The sequence below is a fragment of the Drosophila innubila genome, chromosome X (genome assembly GCF_004354385.1).
Source record: "Drosophila innubila isolate TH190305 chromosome X, UK_Dinn_1.0, whole genome shotgun sequence".
Lineage (NCBI taxonomy): Eukaryota > Metazoa > Arthropoda > Insecta > Diptera > Drosophilidae > Drosophila > Drosophila innubila.
In genome coordinates, this window is record NC_047626.1 from 9,187,243 (window position 1) to 9,215,234 (window position 27,992).

At 37.1% G+C, this 27,992-nt stretch overlaps 1 protein-coding gene across 1 annotated transcript; it reads right to left on the reverse strand.

Annotated features, from left to right (window-relative positions):
• LOC117781034 (ras-associated and pleckstrin homology domains-containing protein 1) lies at window positions 1–27,953 on the reverse strand. The gene is made up of 4 exons (XM_034617753.1): window positions 26,732–27,953; window positions 6,844–8,038; window positions 3,258–5,765; window positions 1–2,318 (listed from the first exon to the last, which is right to left on the reverse strand). The coding sequence occupies exons 1-3, from the start codon at window positions 26,888–26,890 to the stop codon at window positions 3,286–3,288; spliced, it is 3,834 nt and encodes a 1,277-aa protein (XP_034473644.1). The 5' UTR covers window positions 26,891–27,953; the 3' UTR covers window positions 1–2,318; window positions 3,258–3,285.
• Window positions 27,954–27,992: the final 39 nt, after the last annotated feature.

The following is a 27,992-nucleotide window of genomic DNA, read 5'->3' on the forward strand; positions in this document are numbered from 1 at the left end:
CCCAATGGATCTCAGAATTAATTTTTTATAGCTTCTGTATAGTTCTGAGCCACTCTAATATTCCAAACATTTCCTTGTTTCCTACTGTATTTACTTTTGTATAAATAGTTTTTGATATTTTAAGATTTTCAATCAATTAGCAGACAGCACTCCCAAAGCGATTACTAGGCATCGTTATCGAATCAATTTCAAGCAATTATCGATTAGTTAGCCAACAAATACTACAAAAAATAAATAAGAATAAGAACAAAGATATTATATGTATATTCGATTCGACTGTACTTTCATTTTTGATTCAATTTAAGAATTGTCTTAAACATAACATAATTACATATTTCTTTATATATAAAAGTATATTCTTTAAATCTGTATAGCTGTTATCTTCATCGATTTATGGCGCTCAATGTATGGTCTGTTATGTATTGATCTGATATTGTATGAGGGGGGATTTTAAAATTATACAACAATATGTGAAAAAATAAACATGGCAAATGAGTTACAATTACAATAATGCGTTACGATTTAAAGTTGTAATGATAGCAATTGATTTTGGCTCTGTTTCGTATTCTGTCTGATCTATTCTGATTGCTGGACATTCAGATAGAACCATTAGGAACGCCGGCTAAGCGCTATGCAAAATATAAACAACAAATATTGAAAGACAACAAAAATTCCATTTAGCGCATATGAATTGCTATAGATGCATTGCAAAAAGTACTTAGATATCTAACTATGTATGTATATATATAAATATATATTTATATGCACAACTATAGGTATTCTATATAGTTATCATCTGCTGTCTCTGTATTGATTTGCAGTAAGTACAATTACAATTACAATTCCAAAACATAAAGGCAGCGTATAATTCAAAGCGAAAGCAATTTTAATAATGACATTCTCTATGTATTTATGACTTATATATAAATATGTATGTATATATGCACTTAGCTTACATAGTTGTTTATTGACTTAATTTTAGTTATTTGTATTTTATTATTATGTAAGATGCATTAATTGATTAATAGTTGTATAAGGCTTGCTTGCAACGTAGTTTTTTCCTCATTTCTTTGCTTCTTTTGCTGGCGCATTTAATGCGCCACATTAAAAAAAAGTTTTTACTACGATTTAAAGAAAAAAAAAAAACAAAAAAAATTTATAATTTGCAAATTAAAACAATTACTAGTTTAAAAAAATAGTGGTTGTATTTATATATATAGGCATATATTTATATAATACAAAAACAAAACATTGTGGCTCGTTCTTATAATCTACAATTTAGCTTAGTTATTATAAATTTTTGATTAATTTTCGAAATTGAAATCAATTGAAAATTCTCGAATTATTCGATTTTTGTGCTGCAAATGTTGAATTGCAAATTGTAACATTAAAATAAAAAATAATAACAAAATAAAGGAAATATACATAGCTATATTTATGCAAATATAGGGCATACACTGCTGTGCATTTCAATAGGCACGCTTTACATCTTTTTATCAATTTATTTGATACTTTAATCAGATTGATATAAAACAATGACTTTAGCTTTATACCAGCTGTTTACTATGATTTTATGAGAATTAATTTAAAAATTACTAATATGCAAATAGAAAGACTGTCAAATCAATTGAAAAAAATCTCAATATTGTTTTAGAATTGTTAATATTCGAGAACTAATGAAATATGCGTTTCTTGTCTGTCCAAAGAGTTGATCATATACATAATACTAATAACTAATAAACATTTTTCTAACATAATCAACCCATTCGATCTTTGCAATCAAATCGAATATTTCTTATTCTTATATTCAATAAATTTTTAAATTAATTTTAAGCGGTTGTAATAAACTTTAGGTTAAAATTGTTTGATTCTAATCATATCGTAGCAAGTGCTAGGTTATTGAATTTAGTTGTTTTGCTTAAAAGTTTCTATTTATCTGCACAGTGGTGTATGTATACTCGCAACTAGTAGTTTAATTGTACAAAAATTATAAAAAAAAAAATACACATTTGCAGCTTACATTTTAAATAGAGTTAGGAGATGAAAAAAAATAACTGAACTGATATAATACTTGAGAAGTGGGCGTGGTCACGCCGATGCCTTATAATCTACAATTTTGGATTTGTTTTTTTGCTCTTAGATAGGAATTTGTTGTGGTTTTTTGCACTTAAGTTTAGACATGTAGAAATTGTGAATGCGGATGTGATTTTTCCTTCCATTTCCAACATATACATTTGTTCTTCTACGATATTCGCTTTGTTTTGTTGAGACATCGTCCATCGAAGTAAGGAGATGCAGAAAAGGAAAGAGCGTGTGTTCTGCAAGAAAAATGGTGTGTTAATGAATGATTGAATAAACGATTGATTAATTCAGAGATTTACAGATTGACCAAATTCAGCAAGTGAGCTACACAGCTACAACAATCTTGGGGAAAAAATTTTACTGCTCAAATTTAATAAAATTTGAATGCAGAATGAATAAAAATGCCGAACCATGCTCAAAATGACATTCCTTTTGAAAATCGGTACAGTTTTGACAAAGTTATGAAAGCTCGAAGTTGGTCTGACTCTTAACCTAACATCTTTACAAGTCAAATTTTTTGTCAAATTTCACATGATTTTTTACCAAAAAATGAAAGGTCTTAAAAGCAAGTTTAAAGTGTTGTTTTACACTAATTACGATATAAGGAGTTGATTAAAAGTGTAAACTTGAGATTTAAAATTTTCAATTTTCGAAATTTCCAAGGGGGGAGTCTTTGCTCTATAATCGCAACCTTAGAGGGGAAATTTTTTTGTAACAAAATTAATTTAATTTTAATGAAGACTGAATTTACAGATAAAACCATGATCAAAATGACATTCCGCTTGAAAATCAGTTGAGTTTTGATAAAGTTATGAATGTTTAAATCTGGTCAAACCTTTGAACTTGCAACATTACCGAAACCGTGCTAGTACAAGCGTTTCGGTTTAAGGTTCTTGAAAAGGAACGCTTATATAGAATTTCTTAATCAGCTGTGTTTGAGTTATTAAATGCAATATAAGAAAAGAATTGGTATTTTTGCATATGTATTATGATCATACGAAGGGTTAATTATGTATTTAAGAAGTTGATTGTTCATTTTATAAAATCAAAAATTCTCTTAGTTTACACTATTAAATTCTAGTCTCATTTGCTGTGTGTTGTTGTAGTTGTTTGCTCGAAAAGAGCTCGTTGAACTGTGTAAGCCACACCTGAATTAATGAACTGACGCCACTTACTGCTGGTATTAGTGATAAGTCTTGGACTTTAGACGCGATGCGTCAGATGCGTTGAATCGCTGCGTTTGGGCGGCGGCGGTGGTGGACGCTTCTTGCGCAGCGCAGCGGTGGCATCTGCCACAGCAGCTGGTGGTGGCACTGGCGGCGGACCACCATCAGTTGTAGTTGTTGTTGCTGCTGCTGCTGTCGGATTAATTGGAACAGCTGCTGCTGCTGCTCCTGCTCCTCCATTGCTCTGGGCATGCACATTCTCGTAGAGCGCGTATTCATTGTGCGCATACTCGCAATGCTCCTGCACCCAATGACTGACATTGGCCGTCTCGCGATAATAATGCGATGAATTCGCACCCGAGTTCAGATTGTGCGCGGCCAGTAGATCATCATTATTGAAATCCCGAAAGCCGAGCACCTCGTGCGGCGTTGTTGCCGGCTCCAGTTTGCATTTCTGTGCCACCTGCCACTTTTTACGCATCACACGCTGCAGATCCTTGAGGAAATCGCGTGGCGGATTCGATGCCGATTCCTGGAGACGTTTCGGTGAGGTGATCATATCGCTGCCATTCTGACTGCAGCCGGACAGACGCGACAAATCGCTGCGTGGCGGCAACAATGGACCTGGTGAGTAAATCGGTTGCGATTGATAGTTGCAACTCAAATTGGAGTTGGTGTTGGAGTTGGAGCTGAGTGTTGTGCTTGGCGAGCGTTGCGGCAACTGTGGCTCCGGTGAGCACATTTTGCGACGCAGCAACACGGGCGAATCCGCAAATGACACCTTCTTCTGCACCGGCGCCGGCGCTGGCGTCGCTGCCAGCTGTTGTGGCGCCACTGTTACCCCTCCGCCCGCTGCAGGACCCACATAATCTGGTGGCGCCTTGTAGGGTGGCGCTGCCTTAAGTGTCTGCTTCACCGCCGGCTTGATGGGCTTGGCGGGCACTGCGGGCGGCAATGTGCCATTGCTGTTGGACATGGGCATGCCCAGACTCATGCCCAGGTTCATGGACATGGGCGTGGGTGTCAATGGAGTTGTGGGCTCCGCATAGCTCATCATTACCTCCTCGGGCGGCGGCGGTGGCGGCAGCGAGGCCAGCGATAATTGTGATCCGTAGACATCCTGTTCGTCGGCATGAAGAGCGGGCGGCGGCGGCGGCGGTGGCAACGAGTCCAGCGACAATGTGGAGGAGCACATGAGCTCGCTGGCATCTGTAAGTCCTGGCAGTCCCGGGAGTCCAGGGAGACCCGGTAGACCCGGTGGCGGCTTGGCACAAATGCTGGGCGTGGGCGTCGGTGTCGAGTTGCTGGACGAGGAGGAGCCGCCATCGTTGGCCACCACCAAAGAGCTGGAGGCGACGGAGACGCTGGCGTTGGAGGCAACAATCACCTCACGCTTGACAGGAACGGGAACAGGACGACGCTTGAGGGTGCCACCGCTGCTGCCGTTGCTCTCCTGCGATTTGCGGCGACTGTGACGACGCGTCAAGGTGCCACTGCGTTCCGGCGACGCGGCCGAGGAATCCCCGCCCACTGCAGATACCGTCGCAGCTGCCACTGGACCAGTTGTGATCTCACCCACCTCCTTGAGCTGGCGTGTCATGGTGGTCAGTGGTAGATTGGGTTTCATCGATGGTTTACGCTTAATCGTGCCGGTGGTGAACTCCGAATCGAAGGCATTGTTCTCATCGGACAGACAGCCACTGGAACTGGAGCTGGAGGCACGCGAGATGCGTCCACTTGAGTTGGACATGCTGCTGATGGCCGATGAGACGCTGCCACATTGTGATGGCACCGCCGATGAGATGCTGCTTATGGACTCGCTGCGCATTGAGGCGACAAAGCTGCCGCCCAGACTTGCCGATCCCGTACCCAAACCAGATCCCAATCCTGAACCTGAACCTGAACCCGATCCCCCGCAGAGCTCCTCCATGAGCAGCTTGTGATTGTGCCACAATTGTTTGCCATATTTACAGATGCGTATGGCAGTCAACCAGCGATCCAAAGTTGCCCCATCCTCGGCACAGAGCATCTTCAGGGATCTACAGGATTTGCCCAGTGATGAATCCACCGCGGATTTAAAGCCGAACGTGTGATCCGTTGGTGATTTCCATTTCTTACGCCATCCAATGCCCGTATAGACATTGTGTCCACTAAAAAGTGTTAGACACACCAAATCCCTCGTGTTCTTCGTCTTTTCCTTGGGAAAATAATAGAGACCCGATGAGCGCAACACGAAATGATGTCGCTTCCAGCCCTTTTTGGGATCTGCCTTCATATAGAGCGGACCATCGAGCTGCAGCTGCGCATGCGTCTCAAAGAACTCCTCGAGGAGCATGTGACGCGTCTGATCGTCATGCTGACAACCTGGCGCCATCTGCGGTCCCGGCAAATACAATTCCGGTTTGGCAAAGAGCGCCACTTTATCGGGACGTTGTTGGAACAGCACACGATTGCCTGCATCCGAATTCCACGTCATCAGATTGTCCACCAGCAGCTCATGATCCTCAAAGAGGCGTTCTAAAAGGGCAGACAGAGAGGGCATTAATAACATATTAATTTCTTAAATTACAATTATAAAATAAAAATTAAATTTTGATTTATATCAATCCATCATCCTAAAATAATTTTTTATTTTCTCTCTCTAATTAGAACATCAGCTTAAAAAATAACTGCGTTTCGATTCCTAGTCATGTTTATCCTGTCTTTGAAAAAAATAAAATGTCCACAATATAAACATAAAAAATAAAAATATATATAAAAAACCTGATTTACAATGTGTTAATAAAATTTAAAATTTTAAAAAATGGCAAAATATAATTAATACATTTGGTAATATTAAAAGTTAAGGAATTTATTTCAATTTTTATTAAAAATGTAATGTGCTGTCGTGGAAATAGGCTATTAGATATCCTAAAAAAACAAAAAACTTTTTCATACTAAGACTTAATTTTTGATTGAGCGTCTCTATTGCAGCTATATGATATAGTGGACCGATTTTAACCAAACTTGGTCAGGATGTATAATACCAGCCCAGATGTATATTTTATCAGTTTGGTTAATATATCATAACAAACAAAAAACATTTTCATACTAATACTTCATTTTCGATGTATCGTTTCTATGGCAGCTATATGACATAGTGGTCCGATACAAAAATAAAAACAAACTTGATCTGCCTATGGCATACAGGAACCTACATACCAAGTTTGAAGTCTCTAGCTCTTATGGTATCTGAAATCGACGCGTTCAAACAGACGGACGGACAGACAGACGGACGGACAGACAGACGGACAGACGGACGGACAGACGGATAGACAGACAGACAGACGGACAAGGCTCAATCAACTCGGCTGTTGATCCTGATCAAGAATATATATACTTTGTGGGTCTGCCACGCCCCCTTCTGCCTGTTACATACACTCTGCCATACACATTATACCCCTCAATGGGCTCAGGGTATAAAAAGTGGCTTTTGGTCTATTTCGAATATTTTCACAGTCATCCAGATAATTTTCTTGAATTTTGTACACTATTAAACTCTTATAACTGACACTCTCTCTCTCACTTTCTGGCTCTCATTCTCACTCCCACTCACCCATTTGCAGATCTGCCAAGTGCTCGATGAGCGCCCACGTTGGTTGCATCTGGACATGATTCTTGTCGGCCAGGAGGCGTGTCACGTGGCCACAGCCCATGCGTTCATCCACCAACAGTGACTTGGAGGCGCCGTCTGCGGTGAAGGCCTTGACAAATAGTCGACGGATTGAGGCACTTTCCAGTTTGTGCAATGCCAGCTGAATTTTGGCTGCCTTGGAGATGCCACCACCACCACCACCCACATTGGATGTGGCATGCAACATCGGCTGATGATTATGATTCTGATGATGATTATGGTTATGGTTATGGTTGTGATGATGATGATGATTATGATGCAGTTGCAACTGTTGTTGCAGTTGCAATTTCTGTTGCAGTTGTTGTTGCTGTTGCTGCTGTGTTGAGGTGTTGGACGAGGCTGAAGATTCGCTGGACAGCAGAGAGACGGTATCACTAAATGCCGAATCATTATCGGGAGATTCAGTGCGCGGTTCCCGAGGCGTCACCACGCCCAGCGTAATGCCCATGGTCATGTGGCCACCACCAACCAGAGTAGTCGAAGTAGTTGTAGCACCACCAATACCCATGCCACCATGACTCATAGACATGCCAAGACCATTGCCATTCTCCGAGATGCCCGAGGATGAGGATGCAGTGCTCACATCACCAGAGATGCTGCTATTTGTGCGTGAGTGTGTGCGTGATGAGGCCGCCGATATGGATGCCAATGCTGGTGGTGGTGGTGGTGTTGGTGTCGTTGTTGTTGTTGCTGCTGTTGTTGCCACACCAACACCTACACCACCACCACCAACCGTTGCTGTTGCTGCTCCGCCGGGCAAGAAACTCGCCTCCACATATGTTATCTGTTGCTCAAGCAAGCTCAGCTCGCCGAGTATCAAATCGAGTTCGGACTCTTGTGTATCCTCCAGATTGGCCATGGAGATGCGATAGGAGGCGTGCGTTTTGGCGTCCGTTGAGGATGACGACGACGACGACGACGACAACGTCTGCCTTTCGCTTTGCTGATGCTTTCGCAGTTTGACGGCGCCAGCGCCGCTTAAACTATCCCCAATGCCCAGCAATTTGTGCTGTGGACTTCCACCTGCTCCACTGGCTCCACCTGCTCCTCCTGCTGCCTCCGATCCTTCGCTGGCAATGCCGCCAACGATGATCCCCTGGCTGGTTAGCTGGCTAATCTGTAAAGCAAACAAAGAGGAGTTTTATTACAAAAATGTCTGCATACAAATTACAGTTGAAAAAGCAGTTAAAAAAACACTCTCTGAACCGGTTCACTAGTGATTACAGTGGTTCAGCGTTGTGACTTCGCATGCAAGTGGATTAGGACTTTAAGATTTGTTTCGGATTTCACTTGATATCGTTTTTAATTTTTGCTACTTAAAGACTGCCTAGAATTCAATAATTTTCATGAGCTCTTGAACCGGTACAAATGTGGTTCAAAAATATATATTTCAGTTAAAAGACTGACTCATCAGATGGTTCAATGTATATTTTTTAAAGTTTAAAATTTAAACCATATATTTTTATCTTATTTTCCCTCTCCTTTTCTTTCTTAACTATGCTATGCTCTCTCTCTCCCTTCTGACTCTCCCTCCTGACTCTCTCTCCTTTCAGTCCTCTTCTCTTCATCTTTCTCTTCTCAACCCTCTTTTTTCTTCTCATTTCACTATGCTTCTCCTTATCTCTTTTTTCTCTTACCTTCTCAAAATGTATTCTCTTCTCTTAATTTGTATCTCTTTTTTCTCTCGTCTCCCCTTCCTTGTTATCTTCTCTCTTTCTTGTTTTCTCTCCTCTTTCTTTCTTTCTCTCTTAATGTTTATCTTCCAGTTTCTTTCCAGTTCGTTTGAATCGTGCTTTGTAAATGTTTCAATATTCAGTCAAGCATTCAATTAAGCAAATCATTTATGAAAATGAAAGGGAAATGCATTAAGACGCGGGCGTTGCATTAAATCAACCAATCACTTCCCCTGCCCCCTTTTTTCCCTCCCCCCCACAGCACCCCTCTACCCACTCTGCTCTCTGTTGGCTTAATCAACACTCGCTTTTGGTACGTGCTTAGCTCAATCGCAGCTGCATTGACGACGACTTCAAGACTTTGAGACTTTGAATCGGTTTCGAATCAAAATCGAATCGCGAGTTTAAAGCTTCAAACACGTTGCGCATTTCCGTTTTGAGACGTAGCAACAGCAACAGCAACAATTGCTAAATGTAATCAATCCCTCCAACTCTGCCCCTCCCTCATCCAATCATTACCTTCCTGCCCCTTCCCTTAAGCAGCTGCTATCCTCCTCTCCTAACCCCTTCCTAGTTAGTCCCTCCTATTGCCCAGTTGATTGGCATTATTCCAGCTGTTGCTGTTGTTGTTGCTGTTGTTGCTGATAGCTGAACGCTTTTTATCGCCTCAAAGTTGTCGCTTTAGTCACTGCAGTTGCTGCTGTTGTTGTTGCTGTCAGTTGTCAGTGTTGGCAAGCGTTAAGTAATACTCCAATGCATAAGTCACGTACTAACAACAACAACAACAACTGGCTAACTGCCAGCGTCTAAAGAGAGAGGAAGTCGCTGAGTAGAAAAAGGAGCTACAAACAATTTTGGCTGCTTTACGACTTTCAACACGTTCCAATAACAATAAAAACAACAACAACAACAACAACAGAAACACTTACAAAAACAACGTTGTAACTTTCCAGTCAAAAAAAAAACACAATATCAACTTATGATTGAAAATCTCAATTCTTTTTCAGCGAGTTGTCTCATCTGACAAAAAAGAAAAGCAGACAATTCACTGAGATAGATAATATATATTCAATATACAGCAAATATGAGGTTAACTAAAGTATTATTAGATCCTCTTAAGATCAGAAAAATTTTATTCAAGCTAAAAGTTACATTATGATTGTTAATATATTAGTTCTTGGCGTTTTTAGACTTAAAACTATAAATTTTTTTTAATTATCAAATATTTTAAATATTCAATAATTCTTAAAATTTTATAAATTATCTTTATTCTTAAACCACTTTTGTATTTTTATTTTTAAATCTGTTTTCGTCAATGAAGCTTTCAGTTAAAAAAAAAAAAAGAAAGACTATTATTCTTAGTTTTTAAAACGATCGTCTTTATTAAATTAAAAAAAAATTTATCAAAATTGTAAATTAATAAAAAGCTCTTTCTTAAATCAATATCTGTATAATAAGGCTTTTTTTCCCTATTATGAATTAATGTCAAGTTTACAAATATGCTTTACTTCCATATAATGAAATTTCTCTTTTAATTATAGGGCTGTAGATTGGTTCACCTGTATACTATTGCAGTATTGAGAATCTATAATTAGTTGCAACTAAGTTTAGATAGAAATTATAGCTTGAATAAAAATGGGTCAACTTGGTCCATAACAATTGCAACTTTAACGCTTTACAACACTTGAAAGCAGTGCTAAAAGTGCGCAGTAGAAGTCCCTTAAAATCTTTACCTTTACGACAGTCTATAAACACGGGTTTCTAGGCAACAAAAACATGGAAACATAGTCAGGGTTAGCTTGAACTTCAACATTGTCTAATTGATGACTTACACACACTCTTCACACACACACACACACTCCAGAAGTAAAAAAAGACAGACTGCAGTCAATGTTATTGCTGTTGCTGTTTACGGCGGCTTTCGAGCTTGATTGGTTTAACAGGTAACGACAGCTAACAACTACAGGTAAACTTGCTAAACTGACATTCGAGAGTTACTTGGCGGCTTTCAACGCTCGAATGAGTCACAAACGATTTTTGGAGGCTCAACGGTAATTGGCACTTGCTGACGTTGTCATGTCTCTGTCTCTCTCTCTCTCTCTGTGTATCTCTCGCTCACACACTGTCTCGCATCTTTCTCTCTGTTTGTCTCGTCTGTCACATCATTCATCTCTGTGCCAACAAAGTGCGCATTGCACCACGAAGGGCAGCGAACAGTGGGAAAAAAACAGCTAGATTTGCTTAAAATAATTAATATCATAGATATCTATTACAAAAATATTTTTATTATTTTTTTAATATTTAATTATTTTTTTATTTCAAATTTTAATATTTTTTCAATTTCTTTTTTTTTTTAATTTCTTATTTTTTATTTAATTTTTTTAATTGATAATCCGCTGAAGTATTTTTAATCGAATAGATTACAAAACTTAATCCAAATTGGATGTACTAAAATTTTAATTATTTTATGATATTCTAGCCGTTTTGCCCACTGTGCAGCAACATAGACAGAGGCAGCGCTGCAAGCAGCGCAGCTGATAACTGTCAGGGACGCATGAAACAGAAAATAAAATGGGGATAAGCGTATAAGTGGGACGCTGAATTTGGAGCGGGGAGGGGGAAGAGAGAAGGGAGGGGAAGCGAGGGTTAGATGATGAGGTCGCAAACCACACAATGCATCAGTTGGTTGGTCGAATGCGTTGATTTATGGGTTCAAGTGCTATAAACTGAGTGTGTGAGTATGTGTGAGAGTGTGTGTTTGTTGTGTGAGTTTGCGAGTTTGTTGTGTGTGTTATTTAGTGGCATTTGCTTTGACTATTGCCATTATCCAACTTCAATTTCGAATGGATTCTGCCTCTCCCCACCTCCCCACCTCTCCACACTCAACAACCTAACAAAATGACGACCCTGCGTTTGTTCAAAGTTCAATGACAGCTGCTACAACAACAATTACAACAACAAACAGCAATTCTAATTGAGTTGCATTGTCAAATAGAATAACATTAAAAAAGCAAGAGTTAAGGACTCGACTAACAGTTACCCTATATTGTAATTACTTACAAATTAGAGTTAATCCAAATTTGAATTGTGCAGAATTTAAAAGCTAAGCTAATTTCAAGAAACTACTTTACACAACATTTATCTGTAGTTTAAGGTATTCGTTCGCACAAAAGCAAAAAAAAAAAAGAAAAAATCAAGTGCTCAATATTTTAATAAATTTTGCAAAACCAAGGTGTTTTACTTTGTGAAAGCCATCTGTATTTCATTGTATGACATAATTCATTCTCTATATATGCCAGCTGTCTATAATTCTTATCGTATTTTAATATAAATTCGATTTCCTATTGTTTAGTTTTAAAGGAAAAGTAAAAATATATAATCTAAATTTCAGGAAAAAAGACTCTTTCTTTAAAAAGTCATTATTTTGTCTCAATATTTAGATATTAACATGAATCTATATAGCAATCGCAACTCTAATAAAAATGTATATACACCATGTTAATGCACTGTACAGGGTACAACTGTCCTAGGGTGCCACACACATTGATATATTGAGGTTGTGCGTTGTACGAGTACCACAGTTTTTTTTTTACACCGATCTCTTGTTAGTTTATGACCTGCTATTTGCATAGTTTGTTGTTACGATCGTGGATCGTGGTTGTTGTTCGTTTACTCTATCGATTCTTTCAACGCGTCTCGCAGCTAAGTGCCAATAAGTATAACAACAACAATGATAATAATAATGCACTCTGGTGCATTGTGGAGTTGTCTTGTCTCAGAGAGAAAGTCGAAGATCTTAAAGCCTCCAAATTGTAATAAATTTATATTCCTTAATTTGCAAATCTCTTTCACATTGTTGTGTTTATTATTATTACTATTGTAATCCATGTAAATCTGTATATAATGTTCATTACTTTCGATTCTGTAATTTGCATTACAGGTCTCCGTTTTTTTTTTTTTTTGAACGCTGTTAACCTTCATCGTGATCTCGTTCAATGTTAACAGTCACAGTTTTTCTATAACAGACTAATTGTAGCCACAACTAAATTGACTATAGATTGCTTATAATACGATTAACTATGAGTGCTTAAGTTTCTGCATAGCATCAAAATTGAAAGAGGAAGAAGAAGAGGAAATAAGACGTGACCTTCACTTATCGCAGCTGATAAGTTCTTTGTCCCCGTTCTCTGCTTACTTCATGCCTATTGACGTTAGAAAAAGAAAATATATGAGATTTTATTATATTTTTCTTTATCAAATCATAATTTTAATTGTTGCATGACAGTCACAGCTGACATTATAAAATTAAATTCATATAACATTTAATATTTATTTTTAATTTTAAATTTTTTACTGTTTCTTAAAAATTTGAATTTTATTGAACACCACAGTTGACTTTAAATCAGGGACAGAAAATAATGATTATTTTGTTATTTTTTTTTTTCAAATGGAAAAATCATTCACTAACTGTAAATAAACGTGAGATACAGCAAAAAATTTCTTTAAGTGTAATCTTTGCAATTTCCTCACGATCTTAAAAGTTATGATTTTGATTATTTTACTCATGAAATAGTAATTATTTTTGAGCAAAAAAATAAAACTTTAGAAATAATTATTATTTTTGAGCAAAAAAAATAGAGCTCATAGCATAATTATTATTTCTTGAGTTTTATTTTTTTGAATCAAAAATAAAACTCAAGTTGTTTTCTTTATAAGTCAAAACAACACCTTGAGTTTTATATTTGATTAAAAAAAAACCAAACTGAAGATATAATCATTATTCAATGAGTTTTATTTATTTTGCTCAAAAATAATGATTATTACTCAGTTTTATTTTTTTTGCTTAAAAGTAATCATAAGTGAAATAATAAAACTCATAGAATAATTATTATTTATTGAGTTTTATAATAAAACTTATACTGAAAAATAGCGTACTTTCTAGTCAAGATATTGAAATATGTTTTTTATGTGTGATGCGTGCGTCATCTTGATGCCACAACACGCTGTCAGTTCAATTGCTGTCGCTTTAAGCAGGAATCTAAGCTCCCATTAGGAGCTGACCCCGTTTGTAGCATAATTAGATGGGATAGGTTTACCTGTCTCTCTCTTTCTCTCTCTTACTTTCTCCCATAATCTTTCTTTCTCTCTCTCTCTCTCTTTTCATCGCAATCCTGACCCATACAATTGTTTAGTTGTTGCATGTTCCAAGATCATCGCATAGTCATGGTTTGAGCGCACCCAAGTGACCAAGTGACCTCCAAATGTGGCAAGTTTGTGTTTGTGTGGCGGGGCAAGTGGGTGTATGTGTGTGTGTTTGTGTTGCTGGTGGCAGGTGGTTTTTACTTTTAGCTAATTGGCAGCATGTTGCAAGTAAGTGGCAGCAACATCGTAATGCTGACTGTAATTACTTTTACTTTTAGTTCACTCTTAGTTTACCGTATAAATAATAATCATCAACTAAGTAAAAGCTGCCATTAACTAAGCAAGCAAACTAACAACAACAACAACAACAATAATAACAACGACAACGACAACAACAACAACACTTAACTAACGAGCGTGCAAAGCTGTTTATCCAAAATGACGTCATGTGCATAAAATGATTGAGCTTAAGTTGAAGGCATTAGACCAGAGGGAATAGGCTGGGAAGTAGGGACAATGGTACGGAGAGGGAACAGGGGGTGTGGGAGGGCGTAGGCTGCTTGTTAAGGGACCGTCAGACAAGTCGACTCTATTTCCTCTCCATATAAAATATAATATTATTAAAAAACATATAAATATTTTCATGTTTGTGGACATTTACAGCAACTTCCGTAGTCAATTAATAAAAACAACAATAAACAAACTAAAACCGCGCCAAAATTGTTGCGGTAAAGTGCGTGTGCAAAGCACCAAACCAAAAAAAAAAAAAAAAAGTCGAAAAAAAAAACTAAATTAATACATTAAATAAAATATTTGGCTGGTCGCTTTTAATGGCAGCGCACACAAGTTGCCTTATAAAGCGAATCCTCCGCTCAATTTATATGTATTTTATTTTATGTTATACTCTTCTTCTGTTTTTTTATACTCTTGTGCAAATTTGTCGCCGCATAAAAAGCCGACTTTATTCAAATTTAAACTTAAATTCGTGATGTGAGCTGAGTTTTTTTTTTATTTTTGCTGCTTCGTTAAGCAGCTTAATTGTCAAGCAGGCCAAGTACGCTGTTTCCTAATCACCACAACAACTACAAGAACAACAACAACGACAACAACCTTAAGAAACCCTCAAGAAACGTTTCAAGTAATCTAAAGAAATGAGAACCATTGACATGCTGCTTTCGGATACTCTGCTTGTTTGTCACGCATCGCAAAAGCAGCTGGAAATGTATAAATACACAAGTATCATGTACAACATTCCATAAATAATCTGCTTTCAACTTGTTGCAACAAACGCAAAATTCCATTAAAATATAATATTTCAATTCCCAGCTATAATAAAGGTATATCGTATTTTCGATTAATTTTTAAGAAATTGCAATATTATATTCTGTTTACTTCTAAGGAATATCGAAGGAAGAGCTGTTTTACTTTAAAGTGTAAATATTAGCTAGAATTAAGTTGGAACTAAAAAAAAACATTTGTTGAAGATAATATTATAATAATGTCACATTATTGAAATAAATATATTTTTTTTATTAAACAACATTTTTATGCAAAATATTTTAATCTTAAAAGCGAACTTTTTATTATTATCAAACTGCAAAAAGTCTTTGTAAGATACGTAAATTTTAATCCTTATCAGAACAAGTTGTTAATTAACAGAAAATTTTACCACAAAGATATGTGAAAGTTTACTATAGAAAATTCATATTTTGATTAAAGATTTCAATTTTTTTTTTTTTTTTTGGCAAATCCCATACTCAATCCAAGTATAACATAACAATGTTGTAGGGGCACTAAAACAGACAACAACAAGGAAACACATTAAAGCAACACGCGACTGTCGAGACAATCGACCCTTAGGAAAAACATCTGTCGCCGGGGCTTTAAGAACCAAATCGAAAAAGCAAAAGGAAAGAGGAAAAAAAAAACATTGTTACCAAGAAATAAAAGAGGAAAAAAAAAAAAGGAAATCTGCAGCGCAATCTTTAGTTTCAACAATCGGAATCGGGTTCGAATTCTGGTTCTGGTTCTCGTTCGGGTTCGGGTTCGGGATCTCAAGTCAGGGGCTGTTGTTGCTTCTGTAGCACGACGCGTGCAGGCGGCAAACGACGCGTGTCCAGCAACAACTACAACAACAGCAGCAACAACAAATCGGAGCAAGGTTTTTAGGGTTAAAATGCATAATGTATAAGAAGTATCTTAAGGATACGTTTCTACAAACACACACACATACGCAACACGGACAACAAAAGGGGACACCGGCTGCGTGTTGCACCTGCCACTTGCTCAAACAATGCCAGACGAGCCGAGCCCTAAAGAAATCAAGAAGAGAGAGAGAGTCTTGCACACCACAAAAATGGTAAAATGACGCGCGTTCCCTCATTTCAGTCTCTTTTCCTTATTGCTCACACTCACAACCAACTATGTAGATACCCTACACGTCATTTGCCATCTCCTTTATCCTCATCCTCTACCTCGCCCTCGCCCGCTGTCTGATTATGAGATCAAGATAAGCGTCATTCTCGCCTTCATCAGCAGCGTCATCAACGTCATTCTGCCGGAACAGATGCATTCCAAGTTGTCCCAGGGACAAGTATGAGGAGTATGAGTGTGTACAAGTGTGTGTGTGTGTGTATGAGTGTGTGGTTACAGCTGTTAGCCAATACACTTGAAGAATGTTGATACACAAAAGGTACAGTTGCAAATGAAAAGGATCTTTTTACATGCTAAGAATGTAATCATTTCAAAACTGCATTTAAACTCATTACTTATTAATTGTTTATATTAAACTTACACTTCCTATTGTATAACAGTTCTCAGTTTTTATACAATATTTTTCTTATTATTCAAACTAACTTATTATCTTTGTATAGTTAATAATAAATATAGTTAATAATAATAAATAATTTGTATTGACAATTGACCTATTTTACATTTATACACCAGTTAAAATAGAAAACATTATTTTCTTTACTTTTCTTTTTTTTTAGTACAACATATTTTATTAACCAATTTAGCCTATCTTAATTGAAATTGATTTTCTTGTTTATTTTAAGATTAGATAAAGCTGTTTCATTTCTATAACTTTACAAAAAAAAATGTATTTTATAAGAGTTCTTGTGTATGTTCTCACTCACTTTTTTTACATCTCTTTTCCATAACAATACTCATGGATACTTTGTATTCAAAAAGAATTTATGCACAGCTTTATATTTATATATAAAAAAAAACAGATAATTATTTTTCAATTTGAGCTTTTCACTTGAAATGAATTTAATTGTTTACTATACAATCATCATTTATAGTACGTATATGCCCATTCATTTGATTTTTAGCACATTCATCATTCATCTTCAATTTACGAGTGCCATTTTCTAGCGCTAACTCATCTTTTGTTGCAGTGTAATCAGTCTTTTTTCCCCGTACATGCTTAAGTAGTCGTAAGTAGCCGCCCGGCAAATGCGTATTGTGTAATTTGACACCGTGACGTGCTCTTGTCTGAGGGTTTTCTTGGTCTACATATAAATATATATGTACCTACATACATATATGTACATCTGTACATTTGTACAGCTCTCACTCTCAAGATGATCATTGGTTCTGGGCGTCATCAATCACTTGTTGAATTCAAAAGGGGGACACGGGAGCACATTTGTTATAAACATTTCGAGACGTTGCATTATAAATCATAAAACCAAAGGAAAATAAAAACATATAATTATATGCTCCAATAGGAAAAGAAGTCTCTCCCCCCTCTCTCTCTCTCTATCTCCCGCTCTCGCTCTTTCTTCACCCCTCTTCGCTCGCTCTCCCCTGTTTATTGCTAGGCTGACAAATTTTTATTGCAGCTCAATCAAATTACAAGTCGTCTTTTATTATACGTTTAAATGCAGCGACTGAAACAAGGGGAGAGGTGAAATACATTTATATTTTGTGCTTTGTGTGGTACGAGTGTCTCTAGAGAAAGACAAGCGATTTGAGAGTGAGGGAGGTGGAGACTAAGTGAGCTACTGAGTCAGCATTTCCAACTGTGGCACGACCAAGTAACTGGTAACTGTAACAATTTCTTTATGGGCCAGAGGAAAATTTTAACCAAAACATATGTTTATCGATAATACGTGTAATCATATACCACATAAAGGTATATTTATGCATCTGTTCAGTTACTAACTTCTGCTTATGCTTTTATGAAATTTGCAAAAAAACAATTGAAAGCTCAACTTCTAACCTTTAGATCCTTTTTTACATTGAAGAAAATACAAAATTTTCAATATGTACAAAAGTGTGTAAATTATTAACTTCCAAGCTAAAATTTTTTTTTAAGTTACTTGAAAAATGTATTTAAAATTTGATGAAAAACAATCGGAAATTAAGTTAAAGAAATAAGTAATCGAGCTTAAAAAGATCTTTATTTTTTAAACGATTCGGACTAATATCTGTTGGGTAGCTTTTGCTATAGATACACATGTACATATATGTATCCGTAAGATTTGATCTAAATTAAAATAGCGCATAGTATGAGTATTAACTAATTAGGCGTGGAATGCGGAACCAAAAAAAAAATTTGCTAAAAGACCATATAAATTATACATGCTATACAATACAACTATATAATCATCTGACTCTGCGAGTGCTGTGTGTGTGTATGTGTTTGTATGAGTGTGCTCAATTTGTTGATGTTTTATTGCTGGCTTTAGACGAAGTCAAGTGCTGCACTTAATTAGCTAAAGGCGGCCTGGGAACTCAACAAATGAGAATGGGAATGAGAATCGAAATGATAATAAAAATGAAAATGGGAGTTGTAATGGGAATGTCAATTATAATGCAAACGGAACGAAATGGTACACAGGAACAGCAACGTGTAGAGCGCCCAAAATTTAAATACAGTAAGTCAAGAAAGTGTGTTCACAAAATTAAAATTTTGCATTTTGTTTAATTTATTTCATTTTTTATTTTCAACTTATTCTAAACACTGTCTTAAAAAAAAGGAAATAAAACAAAAATTCATAAAATATATAAAAAGTTATGATTTTGTCCAGGGAATAACACCGTAACTGATTCCGGAACCGTTAACCGAACCGAATGAAAATTCTCTGTCAAAAAGCGAATACCGAAACTTTTGTACCGGTACGGTTGTGGTTAAAGAGTTGACCAACTTTCAGCTGTCATAACTTGATCAAAACTGAACCGATTTTCAGTTATTTGGGGACGTACCGGAACCGAAACCGTAACCGATATTTGTTTCGGTTTGATTCCCTGATTTTGTCAAAACACTTTCTTGTCTAACCGTATATATATTTCATACTGCGCCAAATTTTGTTTTTATTATCTCTCATTCTCTCTTTTGTTGTTGTTGTTTATGTAACATTTTGGCAGGCAGGAAATGGCAAAGCGCAAAATGTTTCCAATGACCAGCAGAGATTAACTAGACAGCGAGTGAGAGAAAGAGCCAAAGAGAGAGACAGAGAGAGAGAGTCTGCATCAGACCGGGCAAAACCGGGCAGCGAGTTCAATGCGCTAAATAATGCCAAAAGCAAAAAAAACAACATCTACAACTACAAACGAAATGCAAGTCTCTTGGAGTGTGTGTGTGATTGTGCGTGAGTATCTGTGTATTTGTATGTGAGTGTGTGTGAGTGTGTGCACGTTAGCTGTGGCAAAATGCAATCTATTAGAGAAATTGGGTCACTGCACGCCCACATTGGTAACAGAGCTGCGTCGCAGTCGAAGTCGCAATGTTCCGATCTGATCCGATCAGATCCGATGTGAGGCAAGGCGACAGAAACAGCAACAGCTACAACAACAACAACAACGATTCGTGTTTAAATATAATTTACAAATGCGGCGAGACCAAAAAAAAACCACAGCTAAAAATACAAGACAAATACAAAATATTGCGCTAATTTTGTAATGCAAAGCGACAGACAGAGAAAGATAGCAAGGAGCTGGAGATAAAGAGAGAAAAAGATGGAGAGGAAGAGGGGGAGCAAGAAAGATACGCACATATGTCCATACATACATATATAAGCCAAAGTACTAGAAGTAATTATTATACCCTTGCAGGGGGTATTCAAATTTCATCACAAAATATGTAGCACCTTGAAAGAGGCGTGACACATCCCAGTAAATACAGTGTCCCCTTAAAGTCTTCGTACATCAGCAATTTATTTACTTTGTTGGCTTAATAAACAAAAATATTTATTTATTTAAAATATATATTTATTTAAATCACCATCTTAAATAATAAATCTTCAGTTGTTCACCTGCATCACTTTCAAAGCAACTCAACCCCAATTAAGTATTTCAACTATGTGATAAATAAAAAAAAAATATAAGTATTATTTAAAAAAACAATTTTTTAATATTTTTTGGGTCGTCTTCTGATTAATAGCCACTTTCAGATTTGAATTTTTTTTTAATTTTATATTATTGATTTTAAAAAAAAAACTTATTTCGGGACATTGTCATGTTGAAAACTAATCAAAAATTCCTAGCTAGGGTATAAAATATTCGGCGTGCCGAAGATATCCATTCTTATTCGTATTTTTTCAATTTTTTTTTTTTTTGCCTTCCTCCCACTATCACGAATAAAATTACAAAAAGAAATGCACAGGGTCAGCCATGTTGGTTGATGAGAGGGAAGACAGAGGGAGGAATCCAAATGGAATGGCATGGAATGGGAATGAAGAACATACATACATATACCATAGATAGATAGACAAACAGATAGCTAAATTGACAAGGAGGGGTAATGGGGAACGGCAGCAGGAGAAGGAGGGGGACAGAAGAGCGATGCGCAACGGAGCGTCGTGTGAAGCAACAAGCCAAGTACATAATTTCGAAATGAATATGGCGACAAAAGAATTTTAAATATGCATGTATGCGTACGCCAATACATATGTGTATGTGTATGTGGCTGTGTGTGTGTGTGTGTGCGTGCGCACACATTTTTCCCCATTTTGGTTCCTAAACGGAAACAAGCGATAATAAAATATTTACAACAACAACAAGCGGCAGGCGCAAAAGAAACAACAATAACAGCAATATACAGCGACAAAATTAAAATGAACAGCGGCAGAGATGTTGCGTTGTCGTCGTCGTCGCTGTCCGCAGTAGCCGCATAAATATTTAAAAGACACGCTCAGTCAGCGTCGCTGTCAACGAAGTGAAGTAAAGTAAAGTAAAGCAAAAGCAAAGTAAAAAGCCAGCAAAGCGTGTAATAAGAATCATAAAAAGTAAAGCACTAACAACAACAGCGACAACAACAACTACTACTACTAACGGCAGCCATGTGCAAAAGTCATATGGGTGCTGCTGTTGCTGCGTCGACTGCGACTGCGACCGCGACTGCGACTGCAATGTGCTCAAATGAGCGATTTTACTTCTTGCTTTGCCAACCTCCATCGCACAGTGGGCCAAGGCATGGCCTTGTGGAGACGAACTGGATGCCGCTGTTATTTCATGCATCAGATTATGAAATTGTACTCTAATTATAACTGGGAAGTAACGCCATACAACAGACTTATGTCATAAGCACAAATGTTTATATCAATGTGAGTCAAATTATAAATCCTACTCAAATCGAATCGTATCAAATTATTTGCTTTGTCTGCACAGAATGTATCCAAGTGCATTAGAAGTCTAAAAATATTGTACGAAAAAAAAAACAAAAATGTTGATTTCAGTTCAATTCAGTTGAGTTCAGGGCAATACAGTATCAATTAAGTTCAGTGCAAGGCTACATGTATGAACATACAATTTGTATACATCAAAATACATATACATATGTATGTATGTAGCTATTAAAGAGGCGTAGAAAAAAGTCTTGATCGTTTATACATTACAATAAAAATCACTCGAAAAGTGTACAAATATGTTACACACAGAAATTGAATTAAAACTTCAACTGAAGTTTACTTGTTTGGTAATTGTTCTACTTGATTAGTGGAAGGCCTTTCAACCACAAGATACTTAATTTTAAGATATTGGTCGGAGCAGTCATAAGAAATTCATCTAAAATACTGCTCTTATTCGAAAAAAGACTGTATTTTAAATTAAAAAATTAGGCTGCATGGTGAAAGATTCTCAAATCAAATATTTCTTAACTCGACCAAAATAGAAAATTTGAGATTAATTGCAGTTGAGTTATTCAGAATGCATTTTTCTTCAAGTCTATTGAACATTCAAAATATATTGATGTGTGAATAAGGAATATGTCTAAAAATAAAACTATCACAAACTAAAGTATATGTATTATAAGTAGATTTTGTGAATTTCTTTCTCTATAAGGCAATGGAATAGTCTTCTAAAGTTTAGAATCTAAAGGTTTAAAATTCACAATAATGAATATGAATAACCTAAAAATAATAAAAACTAAGAAAAAGCCGCAATTTTTTGTAATTTTTTTTTCAAGGGCCAAAATTTGAAATTTGTGGAAAGGGTTCTTCTATTGTCATACTCAATATTTATATATGGTTATCAGACGAGAATGAGATTGTCAAATATTCCGAGAACAAATGGATTGTAAATCAGTGTGAAAAGTCGCATTGGGCTCACCATTTCGCATACTCACACACATGATTTCCTTCTAAATTGTGTGCGTGTGAAAGGATGAAACGTATGGCACACATACACATGCACTTACTCGCACATGTGTGCATTTATGTATGGGAGTAGTGGGCAATGTAATTAAAAAGAGTTGAGCAAATATTTGACGAACGTGCAGAAGCAATTAAACGGCCACACCACTAATAACAACAACAAGAGATGGAGATAGACAGAAAGAGAGCACGAACCGAGAGAGAGAAATGCGGGTACCGTTACAGGAGTTGCGGGTGAGAGCAGGAATATGGATGGGGGGCGGGACAAGGATGACGATGACGCACATACTGAGACCATATGACTTGGCAAAAAAAAAAATACCGGCAAAAACAAGAGACTAGACTTGGCGGCGTTGCCATATCGAAATCGAAATATTTAGCTGTGGCATGTAGAAAAGTTGAATGAAACTACGCCACATGTGTGTGTGTGTGTGTGTGTGTAAATGTGTGAGAGTGTGCGTGTCTGTGACTTGTGGTTTGTGTAGTAAAGAGAGTATATATGGCAAAGATGAAGATAAGGCACAAAATGAAATGAAGTAAACAATAATAAAAGCATAAGGCAATATGGCAGCAAGCTCATCACTTCCCTAAATAAATGCTCCCTATCTCACTTGCCCACACCAATACGTCCAATTCCAATATAAAAGCAAATAAACTGACACCGATGTGCAGCCGCCCCCGCAAAAGACAAAAGCGAAACGCATTAACATTAACTGCCAAAAAGAAAAACAAAAACAAACACACACACATACAGAAGTTGTCGGTTTCGTTCTATTCTCTTTCACTCATTCGCTGCTATGTTGAAGCGTGCTTTTACAGGGGAGTCAACAGGGTTGTATGCAGGAATAAGCTTATGTTTGTTTGTATGTATGTATTTGTGTGATGATGCTCTTACCGCGTCAATGTTAACGTCAATTTGATTTCGATTGCCAGCAGTGGCAGCGGCAGCGACTGAAGCAGAAGCAGCAACTTTTGTTGTTGTTTGTGTTCAGCTCTTCAATTAAAAAAGGCACTTTTAATTATTGCTTCATTTGACGCGTGTTGTTGTGTTTGTTGTATAAACAAAAGCAGCTGGAGTTAATTGTTTTTGTTGTTACGGCTGCTGCTCCACAAGGAACTTAATAAACGCGAAACACACACAAGCACAAACCAGAAAAAAAATATATATTTATCAACAATAACAACAACGGCAAAAAGTTAAACTAAAGCTGCGAGTGGGAGCGATATAAAAACAATACTTTAATTGAGTTTTGTCGCCTTTTTATTTGACTTTTCGCGCGCGCGTTCACAAAATTTACAACTATATTTTTTTTATATATTTTTCTACTTTGTTTTTTTGCCGTCAGTTTCATTTACCCGCTGCGCTTTGCCGTCGTCTCGTGCGCGCATCGGTCGAAATATAAATGCGAGCAACGGCGACGACGCGCTCGCTATATGGACTCGATTCCTCTCTCTCTCTCTCTCTCTTGCTCTCACGCTCTCTCACTCGCTGGTGCTCTCTCAGTATGGCATGGTGACACAAATGCGGAAGGTAACGCATGTCGCAGCGACAGCATTTGTATGCAAAAGTGTGTGACGTCACGTACATTTACAAGTTACATCTTCTCTGCACTTGCACTTGTTTTATAAAAATAGCAAAATAACAGTTCGAAAGAAAAGTGGTCGGATGGGCTTTAGTCGAGATATCCGTTACTTATTTAAATATTTATATAAAAACTTAATAGAAATTGTAAACTAATAAAAACTACTGCATACTTCTGGATGCTTGTATTGAAATAATTATTAATAACTTTGATTAACTATTACTGCCGCTCTACTAGTCCGATCTAGCTGAGATACTAGATAATATTAATAGATAATGATATAGATAATTACCATAAAAAATGTATTATCTTCAAAACTGAGAGTGTGGGGTTTTTTTTGCGAATTACGGGGGCGGAAGGGGGCGTGTAAAAAATTTAACCTGGAGCAGTTCAAGCCTCAACTCCATTGGGATCTGCGTGCCAAATTTGGTTGCTCTATCTCTTATGTAATTTATATTTATCTTTGCGGTCCCAGATAAATTATAAACGTGACACAAAAGAGCAAAACTTAATCAAAAGGTCGCACTAAATATTTGAAGTAACCTTCTTTATGTTCGCTTAACGACATCTAGTGCTGCCCATAGCAGCTCAATTGCACTAAACTGGCAACTCAAATTGGCAGCACTGGCAATTACTTAATTACTACACTGCACACACAGAAAGAGAGAGAGAGAGAGAGAGAGAGGGAGAGAGAGAGAGAGAAGGGGAGAGAGAGAGCAAATCAGGACCTGGTGTAAATGTGTCGCATGCTGTGCGTATCGTATCCTTGAGGCAAACATTACTCGCTCTTGACCATTTCACTTCTCGGCTTTTACATTGGCCATTTTCGGCACAACAAAAACAACAACAACACACAGCAACATGCGACACGTAATTGCAGTTAAATTTTATTGCAGTCACGTAGCGCAAAACAAAACTTAAGAAGAACGCAGTTGGAGTTGGAGGAGGAGGAGGTGGAGAAAGAGAAGGTGCAAGACGAAATGAAAGATTCAAGCGACCGCTGCGGCAAAAACAAAGAACGAAAGAAGCAACAAGCGTAAAGTTGTTGTTGTAGCTGTTGTTGCTGTTGTTTGTACGTCAACGCCAACGGCTTTGGTCTTGTTGTTCTTTTTTTTTTGTTATTGCCTTTGTATAAACAATTTCATTTTGAAGTTCATTCCTTGCTGTAGTTGTTGTTGCTTTAGAATTTATGCACGGTGAAAGTAATGGGCAAAAGTTCGTACCATGTACAACACGGCAATTAAAGCGTCGGTACCTCTCAATTGTGGTTGTTATTTATACCCTATAATCATGACAAGTGGAGCGGGGCTTTAATAACTACTGGGTGTTTGTGTAATTGGAAATAAACAAATTTTAATATCTTCATTTAATCAAAAATAAAATAAAGAGTGTAATAAAAACAGGGTATTATAAAATCGTACAATTTAATTTAAAAGCGAAATTAAAGCACCTTAGCATTAATATCAGGTTAAGTATCCGATTCGTTTGTCAAACTCTCCTTTTGAAATAGTACATGAAATAAATAGTAAACAGGGTATGTTGGAGTCAGGTCAGTAAGTTAAGTGTTACATTCTAAAAAATATTCAATAAATTGTAAAATTAATTTATATATCATAATTTTCTTAATAAGGATCAAGAAAAAAAGTTATAATCAATTTCTAATGTAAAAAAAAAAAAAAAAAAATAGTTTATCCGATTTTCAAGATACCCCAATTAAAAAATAATATATGTATCTAAGATTATCCAGATCATTTTATCTTATTTGTATATTTAAGTTTTCTGATTAAATTTCTAACAACATTTTTCAATATTATTTGCGCAAGCAAATAAATTAAACAGGGTATTAGACTAGTCGAGCATTGCCAGCTGCATTACGTTTATGTGTTTTTTTTTTTCAGTTGATTTTAGTTGAATAAATTTTTGTTATTATTGCTTTTAGCCGGAGAGCAGCTGTCCGGAGATTAATCATCGGTTGGCTAAATAGACTTTGAGTCATTCATTTTCCTAGTTTGCGAACTTGGCCAAGTTAAAACGAAATAAAAAAAAAACCATAATGTGTGTTGCAAGCATTTCAAGTTTGTGGCATGAACTTTGTACTTGGCAACCAACAACAAATCACACAATTTCCCCCGCTCCCACCATCCCTCTCATCACCTTCTTCTCTTCACACGGCTCACTTACACACACGAAAACACACACACACACACGCGCGTACAATATTCAATCTGCACATAAAGTCTTAAATTATTTATGCACATGGCTACCAGCCACGCCCCCTCTCTCTGTCCGCCCACACGCCGCGGCCGCCGAAGACAATTGCTGCGTTCGAAACAAAGCGCAAAAGGAAAACCGAACAAACACACAAATACAAAACACACGCAGCGGCGAAGACAACTTCGCTGCCAGCGTCGCTGTCAAAGTTACTCATATGAGAAATATCTAATAAGAAAACCAATAAACTGCAAGAAGAACAGCGCAGCATTGGAACGACGACTGCGACGCAAGCAGCGACAGCGGCAGCGAAACGCATCGGTTTGTGTGGGGGCGAATGCGAAGTGGAAGTAAAAGAGAAAAACATACGTACATGCAAGAGATGTATGTACATACATACAGTTAGTCAAGAAAGTGTTTAGACAAAATCACAAATTAGCACAATTTCTCTTGCAACAAATGTTTATATTTTTAAAGGATTTTTATATCTTAAAATACGTTAAAAATAAAAAAAAATATAATATATGTAAATATGTATTTTGTCAAAATACTATGATGACTTACTGTATGTACATATGTATGGAAGTATAGACAAACTTACATTTGTTGTTGCTATTTCCTCAAGGCAATTGAGCGTATTTGGTTGTTGTTGTCGGGAGTGCTGCAGATGTTGTTGTTGTAACTGTAGATGTTGTTGTAACTGTTGTTTTTGTAATAGTTGTTGTTGCTGCTGCTGCGCGGCAAGAGCACCACAATCCATATTACGACGTCGACGTCCAAAACAATAAGGAAGAAGGAGAAGGAGCAATGGGGGAATATATGTAACAACAAATCCAACAACAAAGGAACTGCAGCTGAGAGGCCAAAATGGACGTGATCTGATTCTCACTCTCTCCTTAGGGCCTCTTTCTTTAAACACACACTCTCTTTGCTCTGTCTCTTTGGAGCTTTAGATCAGTTGCGATGTAGAAACGTTTGGCATCAATTTGCGACTGCGTTTTGAATTTCAATGCAATGTGGAATTGAATTGAAAACCCGTTGCACTTATTTCAATTTCTGTTAAATTTGCATTTCTCTTGTATTTCGTGTTTCGTACTTTATGCATGCCCATGCATTCTTAAACCGCTTCCTTTGCCTGGCGCTGCTGCTGTCGCTGCTGCTGCGTAGGCGAATGCTGTTACTCCAACAACACGATTCAACGAGCGTGCGAACAAACGAGCGAGCGAGCAATCGAACGAACGAACGACCGACGACAAACGACGACGACTGCCGAACACGAACTTTATCCGCTGGAGCTGGGCTGCTGCTGGTGCTGCTACACCCACACACATGCATGCAAATGTCTCTTTGTGTGTTGCATTTGTTTGTATACGTTTGAATATGTGTGCGTATGTGTGTGTGTAAGTTGCTCAATATGTACTCCAAATACAACTGCCACTGAAGTGCCGCTCCGTTGCTGCTGCTGTCGCTTTTACTTCATTTTTTCTGTCGTTTTTTCCTCGCCTCGCCTGCAATTGTTTCCTCCTTGCTTTTTTCTTCTTTTTTTTTGGGTGTAGTCAGTCAGTCAGTCAGCCTTTTTGTTGTTGTTGTATTTCTTGTTGTAGTTGCTGCAAATGCTGCTGCTGATTGCATCTTATATCCATCTTACTAGCTAACATTTGCAATTGCCTTTTTGCCTTATTGAACACAATTTACACTAATATTATTTGCATTTATTTGCATGTGTGCTGCATTTATTTATGCTAGAACCGAAAAAAATAAACAAATAGTACTATTGAGCTACGAAAAAACACACGGGTGTATTTCAAGACCTTGCCACCTGGCAGAAACAAAAATTTGCCGTTTATTTGAACGTTGCCAGA